The 16,591-nt window shown below is 52.2% G+C and overlaps 2 protein-coding genes across 3 annotated transcripts; both read right to left on the bottom strand.

Moving 5' to 3' along the window:
- Window positions 1–1,121: 1,121 nt before the first annotated feature.
- On the bottom strand, window positions 1,122–7,958 carry LOC100545280 (zona pellucida sperm-binding protein 3-like). Its single transcript, XM_010717169.3, has 9 exons — window positions 3,712–7,958; window positions 3,092–3,210; window positions 2,912–3,015; window positions 2,548–2,725; window positions 2,354–2,474; window positions 2,154–2,245; window positions 1,924–2,069; window positions 1,571–1,690; window positions 1,122–1,342 (listed from the first exon to the last, which is right to left on the bottom strand). The coding sequence occupies exons 1-9, from the start codon at window positions 4,117–4,119 to the stop codon at window positions 1,212–1,214; spliced, it is 1,419 nt and encodes a 472-aa protein (XP_010715471.1). The 5' UTR covers window positions 4,120–7,958; the 3' UTR covers window positions 1,122–1,211.
- Window positions 7,959–8,101: 143 nt separating this feature from the next.
- Window positions 8,102–16,377, bottom strand: CD276 (CD276 molecule). Of its 2 annotated transcripts, XM_085233955.1 has the most exons (8): window positions 16,224–16,377; window positions 15,765–15,831; window positions 13,634–13,984; window positions 13,259–13,555; window positions 11,481–11,618; window positions 10,120–10,161; window positions 9,905–9,940; window positions 8,102–9,177 (listed from the first exon to the last, which is right to left on the bottom strand). In XM_085233955.1, exons 2-8 carry the CDS (start codon window positions 15,802–15,804, stop codon window positions 9,155–9,157), a joined length of 927 nt encoding a protein of 308 aa, XP_085090081.1. In that variant the 5' UTR covers window positions 15,805–15,831; window positions 16,224–16,377; the 3' UTR covers window positions 8,102–9,154. The 2 variants fall into 2 exon arrangements, with proteins under 2 accessions (XP_085090081.1, XP_003209389.2); XM_003209341.3 differs by having other exon boundaries at window positions 15,765–16,248.
- Between the last annotated feature and the right edge of the window lie 214 nt (window positions 16,378–16,591).

The raw sequence follows: 16,591 nt of genomic DNA, 5'->3' as shown, positions 1-16,591 counted from the left end.
GCATGTTGTAAGGAAAATCAGCAGTGCTAGATTGCAGCCTAATGGCTAGGGTTTTGCAGCCCAAGAGCTTAAGGGGAAAAAAAAATTAAGATGACAATTCTCATTCTGTGATTCAGCTGCCAAGAGGAGGCAATGCTTTTAATCAGCAGCAAATATAGAGGGATATAGCAAAAAACAGAACAAAATGCCCAAGAACTGGAGCTGCTGGCAGTGCTCTCTGGCTCACTGCTTGGCCTCTGCATAGTCTGTCTAGGAGTCAGCTTAAGAAGGGTTGCTGAGTTCATAGAATCATCGAGGTTGGAACGGCCACTAAGATCATCCAGTCCCACCATCAGCCTATGCCTGATCATCACTCAGTGTAACATCTACTCTTTTCTTATAGATATCCATAGACTGTGACTCCATCACCTGCCTGGGCAGTCTATTTCAATACCTCACCACTCCTTAAGAGACAAAGTCTTCTTTAACAACCTCACTGGATAGGGTTGTTGCAAGCATTAAGTCTTTGACTTCTTACATAGATGGAAATCGAGAGTATATGGATAGAAGGCAGCCAACAAGCTTGGGAATTCTCCTTGCAAAGCACACCATTCCCAACCAAGACATAAACCTGGTTCAAGGTGTTTGCCTCCACTGCTGACTCACCCAGGGCACAGGAACGTTGCACAAAACAAGGCAGTTCACTTGATACATGCAGATGACTTTATACCCACTAGCTCTACAAGACACATGGACATCTGGCCACAGGATCAGGTCAGGCTATCGGTGACTTTAGCTAAGCAGCTAGGCTTATGCTGTGCAGGAGAGGGAAAAGCTACAGAACAAGGAGTGGGATTGAACATCTTACTACCTCCACCCCTTATCTTCAGAGGTAGGGACTGTTCTTCTAGGCTATATCAACTCCTACCATCAACAAGACCCAGACAGAGCTGCTGTTGTGTCCTCCAGTATCACCACTGCTAAGGAGGAGCAAACAGGACTTCTAGAGCCCCAAACCCATTTAGCATCTGTCAGCTGCATTGATTTTTCCCCTGATAGCCCAAAAATAGGAGCTAAACCACCAGCTGTGGCCACACCACGAGTGGCTTACCTGGAGGCTGGTACCTCATCTTACCCCCCCTTGGAGCAGACCAGACCCAAGGCTGCCATTCCTCCTTCCCACTGAGGGCAAAGGGAGGACAGAAACATTTCTTTTTATTAGGAACAGGGAATTACAGAGACACACTGGGAGGGTGACTGTATCTTTTACACACAAGAAATATTCCAAGGGCAGTTAAGGTCAGCAAAACAGCAGCTATGAGCATGGCTACTTGAACCAGCATGGGAAGTCCTCCAGCAGCACCTGAAAGAGACAAGAATCCCCTCACTACTCATCTAATGGCTTCCCACCATCTGCCAGTGGCAGAACTCGCAGGATGTGTCAGGAAACTACTCCCCAGGCTGTCTTTCGTTGATTATGCTAGAGATTCTGGATAGGTATGAGATCATGAGAGAAAAACCATGATTAGGTCAACCTAGAGTCACCTTCAGTTGAGACATGAAGGCACAGTCGCACACAGATCCCACATACCCTGTGGTGCCTTCCCTGCTGGCACACGGCGTCCTGAGGAACTCCACAATCCCCGAGCTGGATCAAGGATTAGCAGTGGTCCAACTGAGACTTCAGCTTCTGCTCTCCTCAAGGACCCATCTAAGACAACACAAACACATTGAACTCATGGGAGAGAGTTCCAGATTTCAGGGCTTACAGGAAGGCAGCCCTTGCAAGAATAGGTTTCCATTGGTTTGACATAAAGGCAGTTACAACACTGACGAGCCAAGTTTGTCCTTGAGATGTGACGCGTTTCCTAAAGACTACCCAGCCATCCCAAGCTAGAAGGTCACCATGACTCAGGGCTGCATTTAGGATGCACTGAGCCCTACCTTGCTTGGAAGAAGTGTCCCTCTTCAAGCGTCTCCCTGACCATCTGGCCAGAGGGTTAGTTCTCCGGGAGTATCCTCCATATAACGGACAGTTGCCTGTCTCACAGCAGCTGCAGATATCTCCAGTACCCTCCACAGGAGCCCAGCTGAAAGAGAAATACCCATGAAGGAGTCAGTTGTGAACCCTCTCTTTCTAGCTGTGCCCATCCACACGTCCTTCAGCTACTCACAGGCTGCTGGCTTTGTTGAAGGAACAGGCTTTGTTCAGTGGATTGGGGGCCTGGTCTGCCGGGGAGACCTTCAGGTGACAGGTGATGTAGATCTGGAAGGGAAATTAAACCAACATCCCCGGGAGAAGTTGAGTTTGGTCATGCAGAACACTATCTCATCAGAGCAGGCCAGGCCAAGAGGGTTAGACATCGCTTCTCACCAAGTTTCTGTCATCTCCTACAAACTTGAATGCATCCACCATGAACTGCAGAGTTTCCTGCCTTGGCCGTGGAGATATGAAGGCTGAAGTGGCATCATCCGCTCTCCCATCCATCAAGCACCTGAATGAGGGTCAGACATCAGGGCAGCCCCAACTATCTGTAGCATTACCCCGCAGACCAGGCCACCCCTTACCCGCTGAGGTCAATCAGGGCATATCGGGGAGAGGAGTTCCTGTCAGGGCTCAGAGTAGCCACACAGTCATCCACAAACAGCCTCAGTGGTATGTGGCCCCCAGCCATGACATCAGCCTGGAGATGCAGGCTTTCCCCCAGCTGGACACCATTGGAGAGCCTCTCAGTCCTCCAGTCATCTGGAATGGGAAGGCCAAGGTTACAGGCTGCTTTGGAGAAAAGCACATCACCCTCCCATACATAGGGCCCCTTAACCAAGGAGCAGCCCATGTATCCCTTCTTTAAGGCTTCAGTTTAGCTCAGGTCTTGCTCTGCTTGGGCCATACATGTACTAGAGCAAAATGGGGCTGGGGCTTTACACCCACCACTCATGAGGCGCAGAGAGAACACCAGCTTCTCCTCCATTGAGAGTGTGGAGTGGAAGGGAACCCACGTAGGTCGGACAGCATTGCTGCTCACGTTGCCCTTCCTAAATGGGAAGATGTGTTAACACACAACCATCACTGTGAGTCCACAGATGCAGAGGAACAGTCCTATTTGCTCACCTGGGATAGTGACACTCAATAGGAACCACAGCTGGGCTGGTCCTTACAATGACCATGTTGCCAACAGGAGTAGGTTTATAGAACAAACTTGTTTTGTAGATCAAGGAGTCTGATGTCATCTGGAAGGGACATTTGGGAGAACTGATAAGTTAATAAAACAAACCAGTCAATCAAAGCCTCAGCACTGACTGTACTAGGACACGGATATACATCAGCCATGGAGGCACAGCCTGTCCTTCATGTTCTCCAACCCAAGGAAAAAGCCAGGAGCCCTGCTTGCAGCTAACTGGGTGCCTCACCTAGGCTTAAGGACAGCAGCCATACTTGGAAAAAACAGCCCTGCAACAGTCACACTACAGCTCACTTAGTTTCTGCTGCAAGAAGATAAGTACTACACCATAACCCCAGCCCTCACCGTCACCTTTACCAGGTCATTTTTAGGACTGAGACATCTGCAGAACTAGTTATCCAGTGTAATAGTGCCTTGCCCTCTGATAACTTGCATTTACATTTACTCATCATCAGCATAGATCATACTCATCACCTAGAGAAAACACATTACCCTAAGCAGCAGCATCACCAGATATGGAGCAGCCCCTCACCCCAGCACCCCACCTCACCTGTAAGGTGCTGCCGCACTCGTGCAGCCCAGCCGTGAAGGTCACCACGCTCTCAGCAGCATTCTGGGCTGTGGCCGGGCAGGCAGCCGTACCCAGGGTCAGGTCTGCAGCCCGGACCAGGCGCCCGGTGCCAAAGAGGTCCCTGTGCACCGTGACCACCACCTGAGCCTCCTGGCACCACACAGACACGGGGTGCAGTGGGGACGCAGCCTGGAGCTGGGACACGTCCACCCACGCCCATGGGGAGGGCTGGGAGAAGGAAGGCACCTGGGGTGGCCTCCAAGAAGAGTCCCCTCGGACCCTCAAGACTCCTGAGTCCCTTGAAGAGAAATCCCAAGGACTATAAGATGCTGCTTCAGCCAGCACCCAGCACAACAGGACAACTCCCAGGCTGCCTCCAGACCCCATCCTTCCACCAACAAAAAAAACAAAACCCAGCAGGTAGAGAAGAGGTTGCTCAGATGCCTTTTATACCTTGTAGAGCAGATGGGATTCACCTGGAAGCTGCAGGTGGGGCCTCCTGCAGCCCTTGGAGCATCCAGGGGCAACCCAGGTCAATAGAAATCAGCTGGGATCATTCTTCCCTCTGGGAGCATTGCCCTGAACTGCCCCAGAACGTTGTCCTGCGGTAACAGCCATTGTCACCTCGGTTTTAGGGACACACTGGGAGGTGATCACGGTGGAGACACAGGACACATTGTGTCCTGTTGTATCTCCTTGGACCACAGATCTTGCTGACCTTCTGACTGTCCCTGTTACCACCTATGTAACAAGAGAGTGCACCCAGACACAGCATCCAGTGGCATGGCACCAAGATGCAACCTAAGGCCAGCAGCCCCACAACACGACTCTGTGGCCAAAATCATTCCTCGTTCTTGTGCCTATGTGTCTCTAACTATGGCTGAAATGGAGCTAACATTGGCCAACACTGTGCCAGAGGCTCCCGCAGCATTTCGGAGATTCCCCAAAAGCCCAACTGTGAGCACCAGCTGAGGTGGTACATTCGGACATGGAGGGAGCTTTCACAGCCCTTTAGCTGCCAAATCCACCTGGGCTCTGGCCCGTATGTGCTGACAATCTGTCCGTGCTCGATTTCATGGGTATCTGCACTGGGTAATTGTGTATCAAGTAATGAAGGCATCATAACCGGCTTATTTGCATAGAAAGCAGAGGTACAAAAGCCGATCTTCCCATAATAGCAGCTGATAAGTGAATGGCAGGCATAATCAAGAGATTAATTGGCCCTCGTGTGTTAATTATGCTAATTGGCACAGCTGCTGGTGCGTACAGTAGGATGACTAATGGCTCTACATCGCCGTGCGGAATGGGGAGGTTGGGGGTCACGCGGAGCTACTGGGGTCCACTTGACATGGGGACGATGCCCTGCAGCTGAACAACCAGGAGGGATTTTAACATGAGGAGTCGTATCTGTGCTGTGTTTTTACAGCAGCGCTGCATGCACGCCAGACAGAATGGGATTTGGAGGATGAAGCATCTTCTTCTCCATCTGCGGGATGGGTCTGGGGTTGCGCACGCTGCTCAGACTCGCAGGAGGCAGCCGAATCCCAACAGGACCCCCCCTCTCCTGCTGGCCCATGCATTAGACATCTGCTGCGGTCTCCCCAAAGCGTGGATAGTTTTATGAGTGATGAATAAATGATACAACAAGAAAAACCTCTCCGGTGGCTCAGGCTCTCTTTATTAATTTAGGAAGTGGTGGTCGGCTCCAAGCCCGGCTCGTGCCCATGCTAGCTGGGTGGATGGGAGATAGATGGCCCTTAAACACTGCCAGCTCCTGCTGGGTGGGAAAGGCTGAATGTCAGGGGTGGGAATGGTTTTTGTTCTCATTTGGGATCAATAGGCTGCAAGAAAAAGAGAAAAATCTACCACCTCCCAGCCACATCCATCACTGTGATCTGCATTTAATAGCTCTGAAGGAATAGCCCTTTCCATTTGTGACTATAGATTTCCTCTGGTGATGAAGGACATTAGGGACATCTCCCTGCTCTTTGCATCCCTGGGCTAGGAGCTCCATCCACTGGTTGGGTGGGTGCCATCCATCTCATCCATCCCTAGGGATGCACCTGGGGCGGAGGGATGGGGGGACCCAGGGAACATGCCAGAGCCAACAAGCATCAGCACCTGCTTTTTTCCCTGAGCCTGGGAAATTATTTTGTGCATGGAAAAGAACTGCACCGTCAGCACTTCTCTGGATGGCTCATCCGTTTGTTTGCCAGGGTGCTTTTTTCCACTGGAGTGTTAAATACTGTATTAATCGGGGAATAGAATAGGTACCCTGCCATGCTTAAGCAACCTGTACTTACCTGAGGCAGCACATGCTTCTCTCTGGCCCATTGAGCAATGACAACCTCACTTTGCCTCCTGCCCCAGTGCTACCACCCAGCTCAGAAGCACAGCCGAGGGATTTGCCTCGTGGTCATTAAGTGGCAGTGAAACAGCCCCCAAATCACCCTGCTAGCATCCTCCCATGCACCCCAAAAAGAAAGGAGCCCCGCTTGGCAAATAAACGGGGAAAGAAAGTGGAATGTACTTGGAATTTTAAAATAATGCCACCCATTCATTTCCCGGGCCAAAGACAACTTCTTTATGCCAGGTAGGGGCTTTTACAGGATATCACTGTTTCGTTTCAAATCTCTCTTCTGAGTCACCGAGATAAATACTGCCTGCTCTTCCCTTCTGCTTCAGCTCGTGTCTAAGTGCTGATGGATAAATCGCTCAAGTTGCCCGTGACAAACGAGGCCGGATAGCCAAGCCTGTAATTAAAACGTCTCTCAACCCCTTGGTTAACTCTGACATATTGGGACCAGATGCACTGCGGCAGCAGGGAGCAATCCAGCCAAAAAAAAGATGGGTTCTAGGAGGGAGAAAGGGGTTCTGAAAATACCGACCCCGCTTTAAAAACAGCGATCTTCTGAAAATAGCGCATTTTTATTCCCCATCAAAAGGATTTAGGCACCATGCATGGGTTTTTCAAAGCCCTTTGATGCCTGAAAACAGGCTCACGAGCATCTTTTGGGGCAGGTGGAGGAGGATGGCTCTAAACTGGCTCCAATTTCCACTGAAAGCAAACTTTCTTCTCCTGACCTGAGTAATCAAGAAACCTTCTGCTTTCCTCTGCCTAACATGAGCTCACATCCTTGGCTTTGGGGCTTTGCTCCTCACCTTCAGGAGCCGAGACGCAGAAGCTGAGGAGCTTTTTAGGGGGCAAAGAAGATGTGCTTGTCTTACGGCACATGGGTGTCCCTTCCCTCTGTGCAGTGGATCACACAAGGAATGACAGAACTGATGCTAGAAATCATCTCTAGAGACCACCTACTTCCAAATTCATGATGATGAGCGCCATGGAGGCATCGCATCCCATCAACCTGCATCCTGTGGAGGTATCTTAGGCCATTTAACACCCACGAAGGTCCTCAGCTTCAGGACGACTTGTCCCATCACCCATCAGCATTGGGCAGTGGGGGTTAATGGCTTTGTTCCCTCAGCCCAGAGGCTGGCTGAGCGCTAAATAATATTAATAGCACCTCCTGGCACCTCGTTAAAAATTGCACTAGTGCTTAATTCAGATTGTATATCACAGCCCCTAAATGAAATAACCATCCATCCCCTCCCTAATATGACTTTGATACAGGCACGCTTTAACTTGTCTCGCTTTTAGAAATATTTTTCTATTAAAATGCAGTGCCTGGCTCCACGCCCGGGAAGGACAGCTAAAAATAATCCCTGCTGGCTGTGATGGGTTGAAGGAGACCCCATCCCTTGGCAGCAACTCCTCTGTTCATCAAACCCTACCGATGGATGGGATTAAAGAGCAGCCAAAGTACAGAAAAATGTCATGCAGTTGGTGCAGAGATGATGACGGCTCTTTGGGATTTTGCTCTTTCTCCTGCTGCTCTAGGTATCAAAATAAAGGGGAGCTATCAAGGTAGGTCTCATCACCCGGTGGTGGATGGTGCCTCGGTGGCAGCAGAAGACTGAGGGACAGAGCAGAGCAAAGCTGAGATCCAAAATATGCATACACATATTAATATGAGAATCTTTAAATAAGCGCAGGTCTTTGAGCGCCAGCCCAGGCCATCAAACACCTTGGAAACACACCAGATGCAGACATCAGGTCGCCCTCTTCTGTGCTGAGAATCTCATGAAATCAACCCAAACATTTAATGCAGTATGAAGCAGGGTGTCCTTGTTCCTACAGATAGGTGCCCTTGGCCCTTGGACCTCCTCCAGCACCAAAATAGATATTTTTCTCCTAGAAACAGCATAAGCTGTTGTAGATTCGTGAAAGAAGTGGGGTTTTAAGGTGGGAAAGAACCTTGGGTCACCCTCGCTCTCCCCTTTTCCAACCACCAACTCAGAAATCATCATCTAAAACGACCAACATGTTTATTTGTCAAGGCACAAAACCCTCCAGATCCTGGATTTTAAATAACAGCAAAAAGCAACAGAAGACCCATGGCTGGACCCAGCAATGTACCACAAGCAAACCCATTTCTCAGCCCGTGTACAAAAGCCAAGAGATCCCCTGGTGTCACACACACTTTGGCACTGGGTGCCCCTTCCAGCAGCCATCCGAGCAAAACCCATTTTGGTTTTACCCAAAACACATTAAAAGAGCATTATTTTTGTCACAGACACTTGGGGCTCCAGGGATGCTAAGGCTTTAGTGCATGAGTTATGATTTAACACTTCATGGGACAATAGGCACAGTGGTCCAGCTGGGGATGGGTACCTGCTGTATACTCCATGGGTGTAGAAACATCCCTTAAAAACTAGATTGTGGTGTTTTGTTTCTTCCTTAAAAATGATATTTTTGTGATTTTTTTTTCCCCTTAAAAACTAGGTTTTGGTGTGAGTTTTTTTTTCCTGAGCTGAAGCCAGGTCACGGGGTGGCATTAACCACTTGCTAAAAACCCCTGCATCTGCCGCCCACCAACTTCCAGCCCTTCTGAAGGAAAGCGAAGACATCACACTGCCCCAGCTGTTCCCTGAGCCCTGCTTCAGGGTGGGGGCAGGGAAAGAACCCTCTGTGGAAAATCCTTCGGGTCAATTCGAGGCATGGGATAACCACGCACTTAAGGCAAAAATAAAAGTCCAGTTGGAAGTGCAGTGGCGTAAGGTGAAATAAACATCCTAGTGTGTCTCTGCAGTGATGCTCACCCTGCGGGCTCAGCCCAGTGCTTCCTATGGACACGGACGGATAGACGGACTCTCGGGCTGTGGCTTTGGGATTCGCTGGGGTTAAAGGGAGGCACAGCCTCTCTCCAGCCCCAGGGCACCCCGAAAACACAGAGAGTGACAGCACTCGGTGCAGGGTTGGCAGCAGGATGGGGTGTCCCTGTCTCTCTGGTGTGTCCTGGGTTTGTCACCGCAGGGGATGGCTGGGCTGGTGTGGGGACACGGGGTGCTGTCCCAGCTCCCATCAAACAATTTCTTGCTCGTTATCTGGGGGAAAAAAAGGAAGAAGGAAATAGACAATAAAATTAAAAATATTAAGAATAGTAATTCACAGGCAGAGCTGGAAGTGCCTGCCTGTATCTCCCTGTCATGGATAACACAGATGTCTACGGGCACGGACGTGGGAAGATGGGCTTGAATTTTGGGATGAAAAAAAATCAAGAAACGTGGTCTGCAGCTAGCAGAAGAGAGATAAGAATGGAGAGATGGAAGATGGAAGAGAGAAAAAAGGAATGCAGAGCTACCTAATGCTTTTCTAAATGTGGGAATGGGAGGGGAGAAAAGGCTTTTATAAATCTATTGGCAGAGGGGAAAATGGCAGGGCTAATAATAAAGGTGAAACTAGCAGTGATTCAATATCAGTGTAAACCCAAATCTCACAGATTTTCACCCAAAATTCAGTACCTGGCAGCTATTCAAAAGAGAAAGGGCCTTGGGGAGACCCAAATTCCTGGCGATGACCAGGACAGGGCTGGAACAGAAGGGGAAGCTGGGACCATTTCTCATGGTCCAGGCTTTCACCCAGCACCCTGAAGGCTAAATAAGCTTTGGGGGCAAAGCCTGGGATGCTTCAATGTGTCTCGGCCCCCAGAAAAGCTCCCTGTGTGCAAGGAAAACCTGCACAGGAGACAAAACTTTCTCAGAAGCACCTTACAGATGAGCCTCTCTAACCAAAGCATGGGCAAGGACAAGGACACCCAGCAGACACACTCACCTGCTTTGTCTTCCGTGCTCTTCAGTGGCTGCAGAGCTGCAAAAAGCAAAAGCAGCAGTGGTCAGCTTGCATGAACAGCTCGAGACCTCCCCCCCACCCAGAACTGCTTTTGGCATGTTGGGATGTGTGGGGCTGTGCAACCAGAGTGTGTCTGCCAGCCTCCTTCTCAGCACAGTACTGGGAGCACTGGGAACCAACCCGCAGCACCCACTTACCTGTCTTTTGTTCTTCCCCCTCCATGCCCTGCTCCTCAGTCCCTACAAAATAACAATCAGGAGAGAGTGAAGCATCCTCAGACCTCCACCAAAACCCCGATGGGTTCATGCCTGCATCCCTCCTTGAGCCTCCCTGCCTCTGCTCACATGTGGTACCCACGGCATCCCACATCCTTCCTCCAGCCCTGTGCTGAGCCCCGGAACCCACGGGGGGGGGGGCATTTCCCTGGCTGTGCATGACCCCACAGCTCCACTCCCTATTTATAGCACGGCTGCCATCTGGAGCCATGGGCTTAGGAACGGCCCTGGTGGCGAGATGCTCTGAATCCCTATGATGTTGTTCCCAGCCAGAAGGACTGGCAAAAACCAACGCTCCTGCTTCCTGCAGCTCCCACAAAAGGTCTCGCAGGGTTATTGCTTAAAGCAAAGTTTGTTGGGTGGAGGGGAGGGAGAAAATATCACAGGATGTCCTCATGCTAAAGGATTGAAGTGGGGGCTACAGCCATACTGCCCAGTGCTTTGAATCCTCCAGCAAAAGGGAACATTCGCCGGGGTCTGTGCTACAAAGGGAAAAAGATATTTATAAGATATAATAAAAACATAATTAACAAAGCCACAGCAGGCAGGGAGAGGGGGAACGAGGCCCAGGGCGGCGCGGTTTGCACAGCACAGGGCTGTCAGGGCACGGCTCTGGCAACGTGAGACGCATCAGCCCTGGAGCCAGAGGGAGACAAGCAGGAACGCCAGCGAGCTGCTGCTGCTGCTGCTGCGGCCATTTCGGAGCACAACAGCTTTATTTTTAAAGGAACAAAGCCCCGCTTTCTGAGCAAACACCTCTCTGATGAGAAGACACAAAAAAAAGGAGGGGGAGAATGCGGAAAACAAGAGCGGGCAGACAAATATTTTTCAAAGGGTGCATTTCAGAGTGCTTCCCAGGAGAGAGCAGCACGGCTTGCAGCAATCCTTTCAAGAAGCAAGGAGAAAGGAGAGCAAGGGCGAGCACGGAGCAGCTCTGTCTCATGCTATTTCCGCGTGTCAACGCATGCAACATTTCTGCAGTGGCAAACGCTTGGAGGCAGCTTCTGGGAACTGCTCCCGTGCCATCGGGGCATCAGACACGTGGAGGATCCTTGCAGGCGCAGGGGAGGAGATGGAGAAGGGCAGCGCAGAAAGGTGAACGTGTGCCGGGAGGCAAAAACCAGAGAAAAAAGTTCATTTGTGTGCAAAAGAAAAGAGCCACCTGGACAGATGCTCGCAGGCAGCATCTGTCTTTGACAGATGCCACCACCAAGGTAAAGTCATGCAGGGTGAAGTGTCCCCCTCCCTCCTCCCACCACCTGCTGGGACAAGGGATGCTCTACCTGCATTCTCCTCTTCCTCGCAGCTCTGGCGGATTTTCTTCTGGCAGATGTAAGCCAGGACAACAAGCAGCACCACGATGCAGATGGAGAGTCCCACCGTCACCCAGAGAGCCACAGCAGGGAAGGCGAGGTGCTGGCCTTGGGGAGAACACCAGAAACCCTATTATTTATAATGCTAAGGGAGGGGTACGCAGTATCAGGGATCCCATGGTGGCAGGGAATCGTCGGATGGGGTTTAGAGGATATTTCATTGTAGCAAGCCACAGATATTACTTTGAGAAGTTGGCTTTCACATAAGGCATCAGTAATCCACGATTTTTTTTTTTCCCCATAACATCACTTTATCTTCAAATAAAGCTTTGTCCTGAGCAAATCCTATTCAGGGATGTTCCCTTTTGAAGAGGAGCCCAGAAAGAGCAGATCCCCTGGCTGGTTCTCTGCCCCCTTGTTCTGCCTTGGCAGACCCATAGCAGCAGGGGACACGGAGAACGTGGAGCTCCCTGACACACACAGCCCTCACCCTAAGACTGCCCACTTGCTCGTATGCTAAGGAAAGTAGCTCTGAGCCCATGCAAAAGTCTCTCCTCAGTCCTCATCGACAAAATTCCTGCTTTTGGGCAAAAACAGGGAATAACAGAAGTGCTGTCACTGTCCCATTCTCTATCCATGGCCAACTTTTGGTGCCTATATGACACTTGCTAGAAGAGCTTGGTGACACCAGTCAAGAGGTTGATGCTCCACCAGGGACCCACCTTCACAATCCAGCAACTGCAGAGCCAATTAAACACTAATTAACACTGCTGGAGATTGTGTAAGGTTATAAAGAGCTCCAAGGCAGCAATAAAAGCTGAGCAAGTGGGGTTGAGTGAAAGCCACTCCAAGTCAACAGCGTGCCAAAAATGGGTCCTGCAAGACACTGATGAAGTTTGAGGGGCCAGATTCCTTGGAGTTATCTCCTGGAGCTCATCCCTTCACTTCCCAGAGCATCTCTGAGCACTCCTGAGGGCAACAGGAGGGGCCTCAAACGTCCTGTTAGCCCCAGGAGGTTTGGATTTGGGGCACGCTGGCTCACTGCCATGGGTTTTGTCACCCAGCTCTTGTGCACAGCCCTACAAGGCTCCTCAACCGAGCCCTGCCCACGCCTCTTGTCACTGCCATCCAGGATAAACGCCACTAAGCCCTTTATTTGTCGGATCAGCAGAGCAAGACATTGTCAGAGCAAAGTGGTGAGGCTGAATGATGCCCAAAGAAAAATGAAGCGAGCTGGGGAACCAGCCAGGAAGTTTGCTGAGACATCAGTCCTCAAGCCAAGCAGCTCAGGTGGGAAACAGCACTGTAATTCCAGGCGCCCAAAGGGTGTTTTGATCAGGATTAGGACAGCATGAACGTGCCAGGGATGCAGTCTTTCTGTAGGATTGGGATGCGGCTGCATGGCTACATGCTATGGAGAGGAAGACTATCATGCCTTATACTGGCTCTCTGGAGTGGTTTATACTAGGACAGAGCAACTAGCAAAGCTAGAACTATACAAACACCTCCAGATCCTTCCCAAATCTCACACAGTCCTTGCAAAACTCCCTTCAGCAAGAACCTCCAGAGCCAGGATTGGAGCAGCATGGATAGACAGGACAGTCCCAAGCCATCCTGCAGCTCCATGGGGAGGGAGGTAGAGCTGGGTTATGGTGCAACCCCAGGGCTGATTCTGTGCCACCAGATTTACCTTCCTTAGAGGTAAATCTTTACCCTTAATTCCCCAAATCTGGCCCACACCTGCTCACCCGTGATAGTGACGGAGGCATGGGTCTCTTGCTGCAGCACCGGGTTCCGCACCAGGCAGGAGTAGGTGCTGCTGGGCTCCACCAACACTTGTAGGACGCTGTACACATCAAACAGCCCCTCCTCGTTGGCCACCTGTGACGTGGTGACGTTTTCAGTGATATTGGCACCGTGGCTGTCCTGCCAGAGGACACTGGCCTCAGGGTAGCCATAGGAAGATTGGCAAGTGACAACCGCCCGATCCCCTGGCTTCAAGTCCTTATTGGGCTCCAGGTTCAAACTGGGCTTGGAGTAGGGAGCTGGAAGGAAAGGAAAGCCATCATGAAGGATCACTGCATCCAGAGACGGGTGGATGACACTGCACAGCCATATCTCACCTGCCACCTGCAGCGTCACAGCTGCGCTGTTGTAATCGCGGACGCGGACGAAGCAGGTGAAGCTGCCCTCATCTGCAATCTCCACGCGCCGCAGGAGCAGTGAGACGTTGCCCTGGGACAGCTGGTCATAAAAGAGGGCCGTGCGGTTGGTGTAGCCCCCGCCCTGGTCGGTCAGCTGGTCCCTGCCACCAGAGAAGCTGTGCACCAGGCGCTTGGTGTCCGTCAGCTGCCAGATGAGGCTGAGGTCCTTCAGGCTGAAGTTGGCCTCGGGGGTGAAGGAACAGTGCAAGGTGGTATCTTGGCCATAAAGGGCCACCACGGGCTCTTCCGGGACCTGGATCTCCATGGCACCTGCAGGATGAGAAGAACACAGTGGTCAGACCCAATCTCTGGCTCAGGATGGCTTGTTTTGGTAGGGTCAACAAAAAGCCACCCCAAAGGAGGGATGTGGAGAGAATGGAGGTAGTTAAGGGGTATGGAGAGGTCTTTGTTTGGCAGACAGGGAGGAGACAACAGCCAGCTGAGAGGGAAGTGCAGCTTCTCCCCACGGAGAGGAGATTGGAAGGGACACAGAGGCCCCACACTGAGCCAGCTTTGTGGCTGGGCTCGTGAGCGCTAGATGGCACCAACACTCCAGCTGGCAGCTCCTGTGCCAACCACACCAGGATGTGATGCCCACATTCTTCTGCTACCCCTGGATCCTCCCAGTGTGCTCATCTCACAGACTGGTACCAGGGAGCGATGTCCCATACGGGCAATGTTCCCCAGTTCTCCCCATATATAATATGGAGAGGAAAAGGGGAAAAATCTCATCTGAGACAAAGGAAGCTGCCACTTTTATACAGTGTCTATATAGGTTTTATGTCCTGATCCCAGCTTGATGAGCCCAGTCATGGGACACCAGCACAGGGCTCTGGACCACCACGTCCCTCTGTGCAAGTGGCCATGTGCTGGTGACATGCCCAGAGGTTCAGGAGCTCAGAAAGACCCAGAACGTAACTGGGATTTTATCCTGCTGCACCTTCACCTTTCTCATGTAGTACACAGGATGTCCCACACTGCAGGATGCATCTCCCTTGGTTTCAGGTGAGATTTTTCCTTCCCCTATTGGGTTTTCTGGGGAACTGGGGAACATTGCCCTTGTGGGACACCGCCATCTGCAGCCTTAGGGGATGGCAGGAAAGGGCAATGTGAGACCTTAGCAAGGGCCTAGGGGAAGGATCAACACCCTTGTGGTGAACCTCAAAACTGGCACCCAGGAAGTGGGGGCCTGGGGGTGGCAGAGGAGGTGGTCAGAAAGCCACCAGAGCCGTGGATCCCACTGCCATCACTGCTGCAGCATCCCAAAGCCATCACAGCTATGTGGCCAAGTGGTCAAAAGTCATCAGAGCCATGGAATTCCAGGTCCATCACAGCCACCAGAGCCACGAGCCCCTGGGGCTATCAGCACTATTGCAGCCATGGGTCCCATGGCCATCACAGACACAGGGTCCTGGAGCAGAAAGCCATCAGAGAGCCATTTGTTCCCAGGGCCATCAGAGCCATTGCAGCTACGGGTTCCATGGCCATCAGAGTTACGGATTCTCAGGGCCATCAGAGCCAGGGGTTCCACGGCCAGCACAGCTATGGCATCCAAGGGCACAACATCATCAAAGCCATGTGGTCCTGAGGCCATCAGAGCCACTGCAGCCATGGATCCTGTGACCATTAGAGACATGGTGTCCCAAGGCCATTGCAACCACATGTTTGTGGGGCAAGAAGCCATGAGAACCATGGGTAACGAGAACCATTGCACTCATGGGGTCCCAACAGGGCAATGGGGTCCTAAGGCCATTGCAGCCATAGGTTATGGAGCCACCAGAGCCATCGCAGCCATGGGTTACAGGGTCACTGAAGCCATGGGGCCCCAGGGCACAAAGCCATCACAGCAGTGGATTCCATGGCCATCAAAGCTATCACAGCCATGGACTTCCAGGGCCACCAGAGCCACAGGTTTCACTTTCTAGAGTCACCCACGCCCATAGGCTTCCTGAGGACCCCAGGACCACCTCATGAGCACTGCCTCCAGATCAAACCCATCGAGTGGGGATGAAGTGGTACTGGGGCATCTCCTCGGGGCGGCCCCACTCACCTGCCAGGCTGAGCACCAACGCTCCCAGGGCAAGCAGCATCACTGCACGTCTTCTTGGCACCCTGAGCTGGGGAAAAAATAAGGAAAAACAGAAAACAACACTGAAAGGGTGTGGAACCTCACCGCTTCTCCTCCCCTTTTTGTTTCTTTCCAAGCTTTCTCCCCGTGGAGCTCGGCGGATTCTGCCCATTTCCCAGCTGGAGACTTGCTCCAAAAGTGACTTAAAAGGAGCAACTGGTGGGAAAATCTCCTCCCTAAGCGGAGCTTTCGGGGGCTGCCCCAAAACACGAGGAGGAAACCGCCATCCCGCCCGGCCCCATTCATTCCGCCTTCCCGGAACAAAGCCTGGGAGCCGCACGGGGAGGCACCGGGGCTGCGGGACGAGCCCGCGTCCGGTGAGGGAACCCCGTGCACCGCCACGTCCCCGCAACACCGGGCTCCGCCGGGCCCCGCACTTACCGCGGGGAGGGCGCGGCTCGGCTCGGCTCGGCGCCGCTCGGCTCCGCTCGGTTCGATTCGACTCCGATCGGCTCCGCTCGGCTCGGCTCGGGAGCGCGGCCCGGACGCTGATTGGCTGCGGCCGCTTCCTGCCCGGGGTCCCCGCGGCGGAGGTGGGGCCGCGGCCGAGGGGAGTGGGCTGGAGCGTCGGGGGTCGGGGGTGCGCGCATAGCCGGGGTTGCGGTGTACAGAGCTGGGGAACTGAAGTTCGTGGAGCTCCGAGGCTGGCGTGCGTGGAATTAGGGGCTTAAGTTACGTGGAGCTTTGGGACTGGAGCGCAGGGAGAGTATGGAGGCAGGGAGCTGTTGCATAGAGATGTGCGTGGTGCC

Source organism: Meleagris gallopavo, chromosome 12, assembly GCF_905368555.1.
Source record: "Meleagris gallopavo chromosome 12, MGAL_WU_HG_1.1, whole genome shotgun sequence".
Taxonomy (NCBI): Eukaryota; Metazoa; Chordata; class Aves; order Galliformes; family Phasianidae; genus Meleagris; species Meleagris gallopavo.
This window is presented reverse-complemented; position numbering and strand designations above follow the sequence as displayed.